Source organism: Pleurodeles waltl, chromosome 11 (assembly GCF_031143425.1).
Source record: "Pleurodeles waltl isolate 20211129_DDA chromosome 11, aPleWal1.hap1.20221129, whole genome shotgun sequence".
NCBI classification, from domain to species: Eukaryota; Metazoa; Chordata; class Amphibia; order Caudata; family Salamandridae; genus Pleurodeles; species Pleurodeles waltl.
The window spans coordinates 142,175,965-142,192,244 of record NC_090450.1 but is presented as its reverse complement, the minus strand read 5'-3'; the positions used below and the strand labels follow the sequence as shown (position 1 = coordinate 142,192,244).

General features: G+C 41.6%; 1 protein-coding gene across 2 annotated transcripts in view; it reads left to right on the top strand.

The window, feature by feature from the left end:
- The window catches only part of TIPARP (TCDD inducible poly(ADP-ribose) polymerase), a 75,494-nt gene extending 59,600 nt beyond the window's left edge, over positions 1-15,894 (top strand). For both annotated transcript variants that reach the window (XM_069213292.1, XM_069213293.1), the window contains exons 3-6: positions 2,041-2,203; positions 4,549-4,730; positions 13,361-13,639; positions 15,259-15,894. In XM_069213292.1, the coding sequence (XP_069069393.1) occupies positions 2,041-2,203; positions 4,549-4,730; positions 13,361-13,639; positions 15,259-15,706 (1,072 nt within the window). In that variant the 3' untranslated portion in view covers positions 15,707-15,894. The remainder of the gene's footprint in view (positions 1-2,040; positions 2,204-4,548; positions 4,731-13,360; positions 13,640-15,258) is intronic.
- Positions 15,895-16,280: the final 386 nt, after the last annotated feature.

Sequence of the window (16,280 nt, the reverse complement as noted above, 5' to 3'; positions counted from 1 at the left end):
AGCCTATGGCATAAAGGGGCACATTTTGGAAGTTTTCCACTTGCCCACTGATTCTGGATCCATTTAAAAAAAAAAAAATCCCCTTTTGACACACACCATTGTCAGTGTTGGTTCGAAAGGCAGCTTGGATCCATGACAGATTTTCAGGATAATCATTGTCTAAATGAGCCTGATTCTTTAGATGTAATTATCTTGTGTTGAAATCCTGAAAATATGGCATGAATCTGGACCTCCTGGATCAGACATTGGACACCCAAGGGCAACAAGCGCATCCTTTAGGTTCACAAAAGTTGAGCCCGATGGTTTTGGGACTGGGAATGAGCAAGGGCATGGTTTTTTAAGGATCCTACAAAGCAATTATCCCTTCCCAAGCCCCCACCTACTAGTCTTGAGGTCCAGGGAATCAATGCATCTGTTCCAGACATCTGTTTTTGACCTCATGGACACAGGTTCTAATCACAGGAGAGTGAATGCTAAGCCTTTCATCTTTTCAAGGCCAATGCAATAAGTATCATTGTGCTGGGTAACAATAAAAGCCAAGATGTCTCCAAGAAGAATGTGTGTGTAAAATACATGGTCTGTTCCGTACCATCTTATCGCTGCACTTTGTTGTATAACACCGACTTCGGCTAAAATAGTGACTTGTGATGTGTAGCCCTGACAGTTGAAAGAGTCAGAGAGAGCCATCTGAACTGAATAGTTCCTATTTGCAGTGCATGCATTGTTTGAATATTCTGGTATTTTCCTACATGTGTACATGGTTACAGTTTTTATGTCAGGTTTCAATGAAAATATTTCTGTAAAATATTGATCTTGAAAAACAGTGTCATATTTTATTCCCTTTTCCCATAGATATGTGAGATATACGAAGGAGTGCTTCTTACTTGCATTCTTCTGCGTATCATCACAAAGGGGCCCTACCACCCACCATTGACACCTCTTGCTCCCTTGCCTTGGGAAGATGCTTTATCAATTTGCCCTTTCTATTGCTTGTTCTGTCAGCCGTGCCCTTTGTTACTTGTTTGTATGTTAATGAAGCTGTAGTAATTCATTTTTTTATATAGAGCTTCAGACCACACTTCTGCCATTTCGAAGTGCTGTAAGGATTATTACTATTACTCTTTCATGGAACTCAATTAACCTATTAACTTCAGTACGATGGGAACCTGAGAAGGCAAGTGGGGTGCAAACTCATGACCTGCCCATCTCTGCTTTGTTACAGCAGTGACATTTCAACTTATTAAGCTGTTTCAGCAAATATTCTTCCCCTCCACTCCTCTTACTCCCAAATGCAGCTCAACTTGGAAGTCATAATTTAGAACATTTCTTGTTAATTCAAGCTCATTTTGAGTGAAAATGTACCTCAGAAAAACACTCGCAGTGTTTTTGGATCGATGTTATTGTTTTTTAACTTTTCAAGTCTTAAATTGCATGTGTTATTGGTGCGCTGGATCTCTTTTAATAAAACGCCAGGCAAAAACTCCCTCACAAGATCGCAGGCACCATCAAACTACCAGCAAATTGAAACTTTGTTTGACCACACTCCCTCATTATTTAAAATTCAACGTTCCCTCACGACTGTGTGTGGGAATATTGAAGCAAAAGTCTCGGTCGGTCAGAATATCGAGGGACAAAACATCAAAGAGGTTAAGCGCACAGAGTGTGGTATGAATCTACTATTCTTAGCTACACATCTGTGTACCTTGAAGATATACATCACCAAGTTCGTATAGGGGGAGTTAGGTATAGAACATCTATAAAAACTCACCTGTTCTGTCCGTCGGTATTTTGGTCGCAGTTTTGTGACCCATCGATATTCTGGCTTCAGTATTCCCAGCCCACACTTTCCCTCACCTTCAAATAATTTGAATACATTGCAGTAGGAAACCTTCCAGCATCCTCTTAGTATTTTGAATTTCAGTCTCCCTTCTATCAAATGATGCAAGTAAGCAAAGGGTAGCCACTGTTTCATTTTCACCTTGGCCTTCAATGTAACAACACATTAACAGAGCATTTTTCTTGTTTTGTCTTTCCTTTCAGGGGACATGACCTTTCGGCAGACCTGAATTTTATGACCATCTACAATTCTGATGAGTTCGACCAAATCCGGCGGCTGGCAACCCCTTCCAGTGCCAGCACCCCTTACCACACTGTTTGGAAGTACTTCTGCAGGGACCACTTTGGTTGGAGAGAATATTCAGAGGTACGCCAGTTCGTTATTTATTGTTAATACTTCAATGCGTATTCTGCATACTGGGAGGCAAAACACCACAGTTGTGGATTATGGCTAAAAACATGTGCATGCTTTCTCAGGAGTTGTGCTTTTGTGGAATTCTACATCTTACAGATGTGTATGCCACCAACAAATCTACATTCTTGCTTCACATTAGTCAATATGAATTCTGCAAGACCAAATTGTAGGCACTTCTCTAAAAAAAGTCCGGAATTTGTAAATATGCTTCTAAATTCCGTAACACATCCATACATGTCCAGATATACATAAAACAAAATCTTTTATTAAAGAATGTCCCAATTTCGGCAGCAAAGAATATGTTTTTACTTTCATTATTTCAAAAACTGCAGAAGACAACATGACAGATTTTATCTTTTACAACTTTTCCAAAAACATGGACTGTTTTACTGTGGAAGACAGCAAAAATATGTTCTTGGAGGTATTGGGAGTCCCAGGTTTTCCCAATCCGTTCAAACAAATAGAATCTAATATTTAGAACTTTGCAGCAGATAAGAGCCACTAGGCCACTCCTGATTGCCATTTTTTCTGTTTTGTCTTAGGACATGGAAGTTTTCACATTGAATATGCAATACACTGCCTCTACCACTGAGCTCTCCCTACGGTCCTGTGAGGCTGTAGGGATTCAGCAAACTCTGCCCTAGATAGTTGATTGCCATGTGACACAACTACCATATGCCATATGCCTGAGACGGTTGATAAGAAACTTAACAATGGCTATTATTGTTCGCACCATATGTCTCCTGCCCACCTGCACAGTCTACAAGCTATTTGATTGGATAAAAATTGTACTAGTTGGACTCTTCATTCCTTTTTTATTTATATGACTATGGCTTTAAATTTGTCTCTGTTTTGGAAAAAAATTCTCAGTGAGGGCTTCATGTAGCTCACACTGCAGATAAACTCTCCCTTCCATAAAAAGTAAGGAAAATAGTTATAATCTTGCGAAGTTTTTCACCTCATGCGAACTGGAGACATTGGGATGGATCTAGATTCAGAGGAATACTTTAAAACATGAACTGCCAGAGCCCACCTATAGGTGACATTTGGGACTATTCACAAATCATTTTGGAGTACATAAAGTAGTCCTCACTCAGTGCTGTTTTATGTACTCTTACATGCCTTTCTGAATTGTTCCCAAAACTTCTTAAGTAGGAATACAGTAGGAATATTGAGTGAATATTCCTAAACAATTAGTAGAAATAAAAAGGTGTGTGCCCTTTTTTCACTTACTAAGGGCCTATGTAGATCTTGGCGGATGAGTTACTCCATCACAGCGGTGACGGAAATCCCATCTGCCGAAATCGAAATATTATAGAAAATACTGTGATTTAGATTTTGGCCAACGGGATATCCGTTGCCATTGCAACGGAGTAACTCCTCCACCGAGATCTGAATCAGGCCCTAAGTGATTTGGACTTTTCAGGCAATGCACAAAGAAATGTAAGAGTATGTATATGAGTACTGTGGTACTAATTCCAGTACTTGGCTAGATAGGAGCAAAGCATCAATGTTTTCTTTCCTGGAGCACTGACTGCGAAGTCATGCATTCTAGGTACTAGCTGTGCCTTTGTGTGATTGATGTGTCAAAACCAGAGAACTGAACGTGTAGTTTTTTTAATGCTTTCTTAAATGTAACTCCAAAGAGGGAACACAAATCATGCTTATAAAACCAACATATTCTGAAGTTGACGAAACATGCATTTGACAAAACAGTGAAAGGAGCACATATTAATCTGTAACATTTATTCAAGACTCTGCTACACTTTGTCTAACTCCAATTGTTTGAATTATTGTAAGTTTTCCGTGATAGTTCTGATGTGGCCCAAAAAATAGAGAGAAAAAACTGTGACAGGAGCAGGCGGTTCCTTCCAGTGTGTTTTTGTGTTATACTGTATTTCTGGGCAGACTACCTGTGAATACCACGGATGTAAGCTACCCACTGACATTAGAACTTAATTAATTTAGTCCCCAAACATTCAACCAACGGCACCATTAATAAACCGCAACCAACAACAGCATTAGAAAACCACAACAAACACCATTAAAAAACACAACTAACAACACCATTAATAAACCACAGCCAACCACACCATTATCACACCACATCCAACAACATCATTAACAAACTACAAGGGCAAGAGCATTAGTAAACTAAGTCAGTGCCTTCTATGTGATAAACAGCACAAAGGACTTACTTATTTTAGTGGTGCTTTTACCAGGGCCTTTATCTTGTTGGTGAAACATTTCCTTATTACGTCATGATTTAATCTCTACATTCGTTGTATCCAAAACAGCCCGTTGTGAGACTGATCGAGGAGGCCAATTGCCGGGGGTTGAACGAGGTCCGCTTTGTGACGTGGCACAACCAGTACCTCCTGAACATCAAGGACGGCTTCCAGCAGAACGCCTGCTTCCGACGAGAGATTAAGAGGAGGCCCCTCTTCCGCTCTTCCGTAACGCTGACACCCCATTTACAGTAAGTAGGCACCTGTGCCGTGACGTAACTAATGGCTGCCTGAGAGTTGGCTTTGGCAACGTCTATGAACTAGTTCATTACTTGGTGGAAATTATTTGAGTCACCAAACATTAACGCAGTAACCACATGGTCAAGAAGTAAGCAAAATTTGGTCATCCTTTATTTTGAAGCTTAAGTATATAAAAACATTCATCAACTTTTTTTTCTCTTTGGGACTCCATTGTGGAGCAGATCTGTAACTTAAAAGATGGTGGCCTAAGTTCGGCCATCCAAGGCTGTCTCAGCCTAGTAGTAGAACGTTCACCTCTATCTCACGACCTCGCGTCTTACCAGCATGCCACTTTGACTAACCAAGAAAAGCATCAGTGGAGGCCAGTGGCAAGAAGTAGCAGCCATTTTGTACCTCGGAGCATAAAAACTCGAACTAACGTTTTAAGTGAGCACAGGGAAGGGTTAAAGGTGAGATTGAGGTTTATTTGTTTCTTGATGAACGTTCTGGCTTGGTGGGTCATCTCTTTTCCCTCCTTTAATTTTTTCCTCCTGCGGTCTGTCCATTTGTGTGAAGGCGGGGCACTGGCAGCTAGAGGTTTGCGTGCAAGTTAATGCGGAGTGCTTTTGCACAGCTGTGGGATTGATCAGCTCCGTGATGCCAAGGAGAACAGCCCTGCCTTAATCACAAACTGATGAGCTTTTAGGGATTAGTGCTGCTCCAAAATGTGCTTCCTCTTAATCCCTTTGAGGTGCATTTCTGCTCTTGCAGCCTCTTCTTATTTATTTACGGCTTTCATAAACTACAGGCCTAGCCACAAGGGCACCAGAGCACTCCACATAAAACAGAAATAATGTACAAGAAGCCACCTTGATGAAGGTGCTCAGGAGTGGGTGGGGGGGGGGGTGTGCAAACTGAACAGATGCAATTCTTTAACTCTTTCCAGAAGGATAGCAAGTTAAGATTGAGTCTTAGTCTGGGACTTATGTGGCAGCTGAAGACCAATTATGCAGCATAAAACAGCACACATTTCAATAGTACTAGTTTAACACCGAAAAAACAGCAATAACAAATCGAAAGCTGACCAGTGAACGATTACGAAGAGCCATGCACTGCTTGGCAACATGTGATGCTGCGTTTTGAGTAAGTTTTAATGTAGAAGCTTTTATTTTGCGAAATTTGAAGATTATGCAAAAGATTGTGTATTATGTGCAAATCCATAATTATGAGGAACATACCACATGAAAATGATTGTGTACTATGTGGCAAATTCATAATTATAAGGAAAATACCACGGCTGCAAAATCACATATTTCTAGTGGCCGTGGTCATAGTTCACTAATTTGATGGTTTTAAAAGCTCGATGCCAGGCAGAAGAAGGACTGCGTGTTCTTCAACTTTTGTCACCCTCCAGCTCATTTCCCCGAGGGGGGGATAGTGAAGGGTGGGAGGCAAGAGGATGCCAGTGCAAGAAGACACATCCTATTTGCCTGGAGAGCCTGGCACGCTCTGTAGGCTTCGCAGGCGAAATGCGGGAAGGCAGCAATATCTTCATGACGGAATAAACCCTCAGACCCATCAATCCTCCCCATGCACATCTGTTGGACACTGAAGATCATGTTCTGGAATCAGCAGAGCGTAACATCGCTTGAATTATTAAATTTGGAAACGGGCTCCAGCAATGAGACACCGGATTGTAAGTGAAAAGTAACCAATGCCCTGATCCCGGGTGGCAGCCAAAGCGTGAAAGAATGATATTTCCTCTGCTTCATTTGAGCAGGTGGGCCCCCCACGCACTCATTTTGCCATCAGACTTTGACCCAGAGCAAGACAGTGAAAACACGCAAGGAGGAAGAGGGAGACGCTAAGAACGAAAACAGAGAATGAAGGGATGAAAAAGAGCCTGCAAGAGCCTGCCTGAGGGCACAGGGAGTATATGTTGGTGGATTAACGAGGCACTAGGTAGAATCAAGACTATGTAGCCGCACGCGTGCAAGCAAAGCCTTGGGCACCGGCACTTATCTTTTACAAATTAAGCACGGGATGTTTCAGAAGTAGACCCTCCATTCCCCTTTCATCGAGCTGGTGGGCTCTTGAAGTTTTCGTTGATGTTTCATGCCAGCCAGAAGTTTCCAATTAACCATGAAGGGAAAGTTCAAAAACATTTCCTTCGTTACCGTGAACCATCTGAAAGCAGCCTCTCCAGGTTTCGCCGTGATCCGGGTCAGGCCTCGGCCTGCTGGCTCATCAAAGGCCGCGTGAGCGACGTGCAGCTTTTGAGGCCTTTCTGATTAGAACCAATAAGAATGCCATTTCTGTGATCCCACGGCGCAGCTGGAAGCGTTATTGTGGGAGTCCAGTAGTTAGGAACACATTGTCCCCCTAGGAAGAAGGGTGGAAGTCATTAGTGTGATTGGCAGGCCGGCATGCTGGGCCAATCAAAAGCGAGTTCACAAGGGGCTCCCGGGCCTGACCGCGGAGTACCCGCGAAGTGTGGAAGGGGGCCTGGGAAAGCGAGCACTGCGGAAATACACTTTCAGTGGTGTTTTTGTTTGCTACATTGTAAATTATATTATGGGGATGATAATAAATATGTACAGGAATTATGGTTCCTACCAGCTAGTGTCTTTTTAGGCTTGCCTTGGGACTCCTTCCACACATTTTTCATTGAATTTCTTCCCCGCTCGATTACAAGTACTAATCATGCGCTCTACTAAGATGACCGGACCAGGCTTTGCTTCGGAATATAACGCATCTTTAATGCAAGTGTGAACAAGGGGAACTGTGTACATTTCTATTAAAAAAACAAAGAAACCCTGTGCATTGCATCAGTGCTGAAGTGCACAACGGGCATTGGATTTTATGCTGGCAAGGTATGGTTCCATGGACGATGGACCACACTGGCCTCTGCACCGTGAGGCGAGTCTGTGCCTCGAAGATGGGAGCCTTATTGGAGCTCCGATCCAGAGGATGACCGTAGCAGCAGGCCAATCTTACTAGATATGATGTGTTGCGTGAAAAAAATAATTTGGCCCTTTTTTCTATAAAGAATGTGAACGATGTACACAAAGCATGGGTAGATTTGCCATTGGCCGTGTCACACTGTTTTTTTGTGCTTGCTGTAAGCAATGGTTATGTGGGCTCAGAAAAACAGACAAATGCCTAGTTGTCTGTATTCACCATGGTAACATCAGGAAGTCATATTATTTGACATTTTAGTGGTACTTCTAAATATGTTCTTTTTACATTTTGGCCAATGGGTTGGAGTTACCAGGTTTCAGCCTCTGACTCAGTTTAGAATTGTGGAACTAAAAATAGCTTGTTTTTAATACATTGCTTCATGCCACTCTTCTGCGATTTGTAAATGGTGAAAATAACTTTGGGTATCATTACCAAGTTAAATGATACACAAATTGTTAACACTTGTAGCCTGGAAGGTTGAGTCAGCCTTTTTGGGATTCATGCTTGTGGCCTACAGATCAACGCATAGTTCAACTGCCACCATGTAGATCATGGAGGCATCTGACTACATCCTCATTACGTAGTCCATGAGCCTCTGAACGCGGTCTTCATGGAGGGAACACAGCGCGTCTAGTGGGTCCGGCATTTTGAACATACAAGATTAACAATCAGTGACCAAACCATTCAATGTATGAGACTTTGCATTTGCATCTATTTTGAGTCTTAATTTCTCTGCCTAGATTTTGGAGATGGCTGCCCTTCATATGTGCCACAGCGGTAGCCCTGGACTGAAAAATGAGAAGTGTGACCGGCCAAGTGCTGACACAATCTGGCTGCCACCAGTCTGCCATGTTACATATTGTCATAATCCCGAATCAGAGCTGCTCGCGTAGCAGCACCATTGCTGCCGCAGCAGTCCTCTAGCAGTGGGTTTACTGATAATGTGTCTTAAATGTTTCTTTCAGCCCTGACCTACCTTTAAGTCATGATGATCCTCCATGTAGACTCATATCAGGACCAGTCAATTTGAATCCTAACCAGGTCCCACAAATGTAATGACGCCCACTCTGCATCCTGGCCAGACCCCTCCCCTCGAGCAACACTGACTGTGCACCCTCCCCGAGCCCCTACCTGCAGTGATGCCGACTGTAAACAATGACCGTCGCGAACCTCCCTCCATCTGCCCACCTTCGAACCGTCCTCCCCACGCCGCGCCCCAACAGCGCGACTGCCCTTCCCAAGAGACCTGCTGTGGCTTACTCAGGCGAATTGGAATGTGTAATCTGATTAATGCCGCATGCTGTTTAATTATGTCCTGAGACTGTCATCAGTCTGAACTAAGCACACTAGTGAGTAAATAATTGATACTGGATTAAATTATTATATAATGGCCTAAAATGCTTCAAAGTGGTAGCCTTTTATGCTTATCCGGTTCTTAAGCAGCACACTTGCACACTGCAGCTGTATCCAGTGCACTACACTTGCACGAGTGTTGCAGCACTGTTGCTGTATTCAAAGCAGCACACTTGCATGAGTGCAGCAGCACTGCAGGTGCATCCAAAACAGCACACTTACACAAGTGTAGCCGCACTTCAGCTGTAGCCAAAGCAGCACCCTTGCATGAGTGCAGCAGCAATGCAGCTGTATCCAAAGCACCACACTTCTGTGAGTTGGACTAGCACAAGTGTAGTTGCACTCCAGCTATATCCATAGCAGCACACAGCTGTATCCAAAGCAGCACACTTGCACGAGTGCAGCCGCACTGCAGCTGTATCCAAAGCAGCACACTTGCACAAGTGCAGCCGCACTGCAGCTGTATCCAAAGCAGCACACTTGCACGAGTGCAGTCGCACTGCAGCTGTATCCAAAGCAGCACACTTGCACGAGTGTAGTCACACTGCAGTCACACTGCAGCTGTATCCAAAGCAGTACTCTTGCACGAGTGTAGTCACACTGCAGCTGTATCCAAAGCAGTACTCTTGCACAAGTGTAGTAGCACTGCGTGGATGCAGTTACCTTGTCAGGAATTAACCGACAAGTGATCTTGCCTTGGGGTGAGTGGCAGCTTATTTTGTTCTACCCATTGGGGAAACACTATTGCAAGGCAGGTGGAGATTGCCGCCTTGGCCCTAAGATTGTGGTACGGTTCTTAGCACAGTCCTGAGTGGTTTTGTGTTGTGCTTTGCTGACTAACCTGCCTATGACTAAGGTTGGAACTATAAAAGCTTACATCAATGAGAACTGTATCAGCAATGTGTGTGAGAACGCTTAAGGTAATGAAGTCAGTGACTTAGTGCTTGTTTATATTACGTAGCACATACTGCAGACTGAGCCACCTCTAGGTGTCTGGGTGAGTTCACAGCGTGAACGGATTTTCACCCAGTCCTTCACTGTGTCATAAAGATGTCCAGACTACATGCCCATTCAATCATTGGCCTCTCTGCTCAGCACACAGAGCCATGGGCACATATGTGCCCATTATAAGTACGAGTCTATAGGCAGGTGAAGAAGGTATGCAGATGTCGAGCTACTGGCGGGGCCAAAGTACAGGAGAATGGAGTGAGTGCGGATGTGTGTGTCGATACTGAGGTGGAAGAGATGAAAGGAAATACTTGCAGTGAAAAGTCAGCAGTTGAGTGGAAGGAGAAGAAGTTGTGAGATGGTGATGGAGGGATTTCAGAGAGGTAAGAAGTGTGTAGAAAAAGAGTGCAGCGGGTTAAAGCAGAGATTGCGAGATTGCAATGGAAAATGATGTGAAGGGAAAAATAGTAGTTGTTATACATTCATCTGATACTGAATACAAATCAAAGCTTATAAGAATTGGTGAAGTGAATAGGCCTGGTGTATGTGCTTGTGGTTGTGTAACGTATTTGGATGGACTAACAGAAAACACAAAAGTAGGCACCCAAGTGCTGTTAATGTGGCACTCTGACTCTAATTCACATGCTTTATGCCTCACTCATAATTTCATAGGTCATTCCTTTTGTGAAGCATTCCTATACTCTTCTTTGGCCATGCCCCTGAATCAATAATTCAATCAATCAGGAATTTGTAAAGCGCACTACTCACCTGTGAGGGTCTCAAGGCGCTTAAGAGACCCCATGCTTTTTTTGGCACAGTCGTCACCAAGGCCCTGCCGGCACTTGTCGAGCGCCTGATTTTCTTTCTTAAGCTTTTTAAATTTATATTTATGAAGCTCAATCGCCGAGTCCAATTTTCAAATGACCTTCGATAATTTGCCGGGTACACTTCAGCCAAACAATCTCCTGCACACAGCGTCAGTTATTTCTTCTTCCATTTTCAGGGACGTAGCAACGCGCCCACAGGCTGTGGACGTGTTAGCCTGACCCAGCACACTTGAAATGCTCCAGGAGCGCGCGGGCGCGGAAAGGGCTGCGCGTGACTGAAAACACAATGGCGCAGTGTTAAAAAAAACACACAAAACGCAAGACTTCGAGAGCCTCAGCTCATGTTAAAAAAAACACACAAAACGCAAGACTTCGAGAGCCTCAGCTCTTGCAGTTTGACTGCCCGTCCGCCGCCTCCCCTGAGCCTGGATATATGCTCTGTGTGTTTTATTGTCAAATTATATGTTATGTGGCATTGGAGGAACTGCGGCAGGGCAGGCTTGGCGTAATGTGGATATTTAAAGGATGCCGGGTCTCCCTTCTGCCCATCCGGATCACCCCACCCGCGCGCTGCACAATTATAGATAATCCCCGGAAACCATGTGCTCGCAGTGGAAAATTTCCGCAAGGCGGCAGGATAGAAGGAGAGGTGGAAAAAGGTGCGGAGTAATTATCTCTGCTTCCAAATGTTTTACTTCCTTGATGCTATTTTTAGTGACAGTCCCCTGTGTCTGCACCACATAGTGGGGTTTTGTGGGAATTAACATCCAGTTTTTTCCTAAATAGCAAAAATCATTGCTGTTATGTTTGTTTGAAGAGAAAATATATATCAGCACTGTGTTGTATATATAATATCGAGTTTTAAATATTTCTTACCCATAATATAAGGAAAATAATTTTTTTGAAGGCAACTATATTTATAGTTAAGTATCGATGTTACTACACCAAACTCCACTTCAAGGAATGTTGATATGATATATATATATATATATATATATATATATACAGTAAACAAAAAACAAAGTTTGAAGTGATGTTATAGTTAGGTTGTGAGTTTACTTGCATAAAACATTAGATATTCAGCAGTTATAGTTAATTCAATTAATTATAACTAGCACCATCGCCATGCAGGGTTTTCAGATCAATAATTTTATTGCAAATATTGCAGTGATAATATCAAAGCTGCCATAGAAGGTGTCATCGGTGATACAAAATGTGGAGTAATTAGATGCGCATGGTGAAGGTGCAAATTATAGTTACCTTAATGCGCGAGTTATAGTTACTTGAAATAAATATAACTGCTGAATTTTTAAGGTTTTATGCAAGTAAATTCAGAACCTAACTATAATCTCCCTGTAACCTTTGTTTTTTCAGTGAATTTCTATGTTTTTTTAAGCATGCACAGACGTGAATATAAGCAGCTTTGCACACAGTCAAAGTCTGTGCATGACGGGGTTTGGCCAGAGGGCTTGGCCTATGGCCAGGCCTGACAGCCAACCCTCCTGCAAGGGACTCCTCTTTGTGTCCTATGGGGTTAGGATACCTGTATCCTGAGCCCCTTATGTGTTTTTTCTCTTTTCTTTTCCCACCCCCCAAGCCGATGCAACAAACAAAATGACGGCCACAACTTTTCTGTGAGGTTGTGCCAGCAATTCAGATTCTTTTTGTGGCGCTTGGATATCTATATCTATCTATATATCTATATTTTTTGTCCTTAAATTACAAAAAAAACTACTGAACAGATTATACCAAAATATGACAAGTGTGATCTGCTGAACAGAATCTATTTTAGTGGCAAATTTGGTATAATTCTGTTCAGCAGTTCGGGCTAGAGGCGTGTCTAAGGGTCCTATGTCAAAAATGAATGGGGAAAACCCATTTTGGGACACCCCGCCTTTTCCTTGGCCTCCACTTGACAGATCATCCCCAAACTTTCAAGATAATAGCTAAACTTATCAAAGTATAAGTTTTGAAAATTTCTTAAATATTCATCAAGTGGTGCAAACGTTATTAGCAAAACAATAAATGTTTTTTCTATAGAAACTAGGTTTTAACTATAACTACCTAGTGGCGACCGCCACTAGGTTATATTTGTGTGTGTGTGTGTGTGTATGTGTATATATATATATATATATATATATATATATATATATATATATATATATATATATATCCAAAAACAAACAGTTGCAAGCAACTTCACCACCGCATTCCAGGAGGAAGTTATTTCTTTTTATTGCCGTCAAGATTAAATCACCATCCTTCACCACCGACGCGTTTCGACCTACTGGTCTTGATCACAGTAAATTAGTCCTATCTCCATGTTGATAGTTTTGTGGCACAGTATTTTTGTGTTTAGTATTCTGCCATACAACCACATGTAGGAAGCAAGACCTAAAAATGTACATTGTAAATAAGTTAAACTCACATTTGCTAATCTCATGGTTTATTTTAGAACATTGCCGACATGTGGTTATAATGCATTGTGATGCACTGTCCTATGGTTATGGACACGTCTCAAATCTCTCGTTATTTCCTTTTTCCCAACATAGGACCCTTGGTGCACTCCCGCCTCTCGCCCCGCCCACTGTGGAAGCCTCCCCTTTGCAAGCCGTAGCACCCACTGCCATCACAACACCAAATGTTTACCCTGAAACCTGGATCCCGATGGTAGATCCCCATCTGGATTTTCTTCAAGTGCCTGTTCCCAAGGAAGATAAGAGCTTCAGGACAGTTTACAATCTGTTCCACAAGACTATACCAGAGACCAAGTTTCGCATTCTGAAAATTCTGCGAGTGCAAAACCTGTTCCTTTGGGAGAAGTATAAGAGGTGAGTGAGTGCAACTTATGTGGTTGTTTATAAGGTAAACAGTTACAGGGAAAACTCATCTCATTGAGCAGTAAAGGTTGTGGCCTTCATCAGTGTTTTTTAGCACAGCCTGTAATCGTTAATAGAATATCAGAAATAGTCAGTCCATTTTTTAGATAGAAAAATTGGCCTAAAAATTCAAGCAGGCTTCATCAAAGAAAGATTCATAACTGATAACGATGCTGGAAGGGGTAAAGAGAACGGTGTGTTTCATTTATCCTGGATGGCCCCTCTTAAACATGACTTCTTTTTGCTAGGAAATTAGTAAAGGTTGTAGTGAACCTTTGTAACATGCTTATGTCTCACCTCTGCATACTTAGTCAAATTCTGGTATCTGGGAAGATTAAATTCCATAGACCCATATCTCCTTTAACACCAACATTGTACAACTACAACAGGATCATTATTCCAGCCATTAACACTGAATTCTGAATTGACTTAATAGTGCTATCCCAGAGGGTGGATAGACCGGCTGTGTTCCCTGTTGTCGAGCCTGCACTGTGAACAAGGACCAATTGGCAAGAGTGGGCAGTTTAATTATGCATTGGGATACCCACTATCGTTGAAGGTTTTTTATTAATTACTGTAAGAAGTGCTTTTCTTTAAAAAAAAGAAAAAAAAAAAAAAATTTAAGGAAAATTACCTAACAGGTTAGTGTGGTTTTGTGGATACACAATGTCTAACAGCCTGTTGAAACAAGCACCGCTAAGGAGTTACTAGTAATTTTCAAATTAAAGCTCTATTAATAATCTGTAGAATATAGGCAGCGTCGCAAAGATTGGTCTGCAACCTCTGCACAATATTTTGCAATCATTATTTTTCGAGAGACAATATAAAATTCCTTTGGAATGTCACACAATTGAAGCCCTTTTATAACCGTCAAGTAGTCACTTAAAACGACCATTACAGAAGCTTCGTCTGAATAAGGCACTTCCTCCTAAATTACATTCTAATGATGGATACAGAAAGGGTGCAGTAATGTCACTGCAAAAAATTCAATACCAATATTAAAGATATGTTTCAACAAAGTTCCATCTCCGTTGTACATATGGCGCACTAAAACACAGCAGCTTGATTTATGTAGGTATGTAGTATTTATTCAACGCCTTGCCAGTAGAAATAACTTTAATGCTATACTATGAATCTTGCTGTTGGAAAAAATGTAATTAATACTCTTGCTGTAAGACATGAATTACTCCAGTACAAGGGAAAAATAACTGTGATTAGCATTGTGCTGACCAACTAAGACCATCTTAAGACTACTTCTAAACTCATACTCACAAGGCATATTTAAATCCGCTATCTCGCGATATTTTGTGTGGATCTTATTCTGGTCAAATTCTGTTGTCTATAACTTCTACTTATCAAAAGACAACAGGCCATAATATTCCCGACTTTTTAAAATTTGAGTCTATTAGAAATTCCATATCCAGAAGTTTTATGAAAAAAATCGATAATATTCATGGATTTGAATTAACAGCTGTTTCCAGAATTCTGTATTTTTTCTGTTTACTTTTAACGTAAGTAAGTGAAAACACTTGTATGTCTGAGTGAATTAATTTCTCGTTTCCCATTCTTAGGAAAAAAGAATACATGTCTAGGAAAATGACGGGACTGGTTAAGACTCAGAACGAAAGGCATTTGTTCCATGGGACATCCCAGGACGCAGTGGACAGCATCTGCAAGCACAACTTTGATCCTCGCGTGTGTGGTAAACACGCCACCATGTTAGGACAAGGCAGTTACTTTGCTAAAAAAGCGAGTTACTCCCACAACTTTTCCAGGCGCTCCTCCAAGGGCACCCATTACATGTTTCTGGCTAAAGTACTGACTGGAAGGTACACAATTGGGAATCATACAATGAGGAGGCCTCCCCCGCTTAATCCAGGCATAACAACTAGCGACCTCTATGACTCGTGTGTGGACAATTTCTTTGAGCCTCAGATTTTTGTCATATTCAATGACGACCAGACTTTTCCTTATTTTGTCATTCAGTATGAAGAAGTTGGTAACACTGTTTCTATTTGAAAAATGGTTGATTCTGCTGAATTATTGGTTGAAAACGGCTTCATGAATGTGGATTCGGCGTTTGATACCTGCGGCGCTTCATCTAACAAATTGTTGCTTGTACAATATGATAGTTTAACAATGACCAATGGTGCACTTTTCTAATGTGTGCATATTGTAAATACATTTTCCTTTGTTTTAACGTTTAATGTGTGCCTTTTGTTAATAAAACAGTGTTTTATTTATGTTAGTAAATATTCATGTTCTAAAAAAAAGCTTTGTTGTAAGTTTTTTTTTGTCTGCTGACATGCACTGTTTGGCTGGGTTCGAGAAGATGGGGCTGATTACTGTTCAATTCAGTTCGAAAAACTTATCAATGAGTCGCATTTTAAATATAAACATTTCAATTTTCACCGCCTTTTCACAGAAAAATATAGTTGGCACAAAAGTAATTTAGAAGATATATACATTTTATGTCTAAAGCTATAGCTGTCTCTTAGCAACATACCTATTGTGCCCAATGTAGACTTTGCTCACATTGGGCCCATCCTCTGCTCATGATTTAATGCCTTTCCTTTATATCTTAGTACCATGT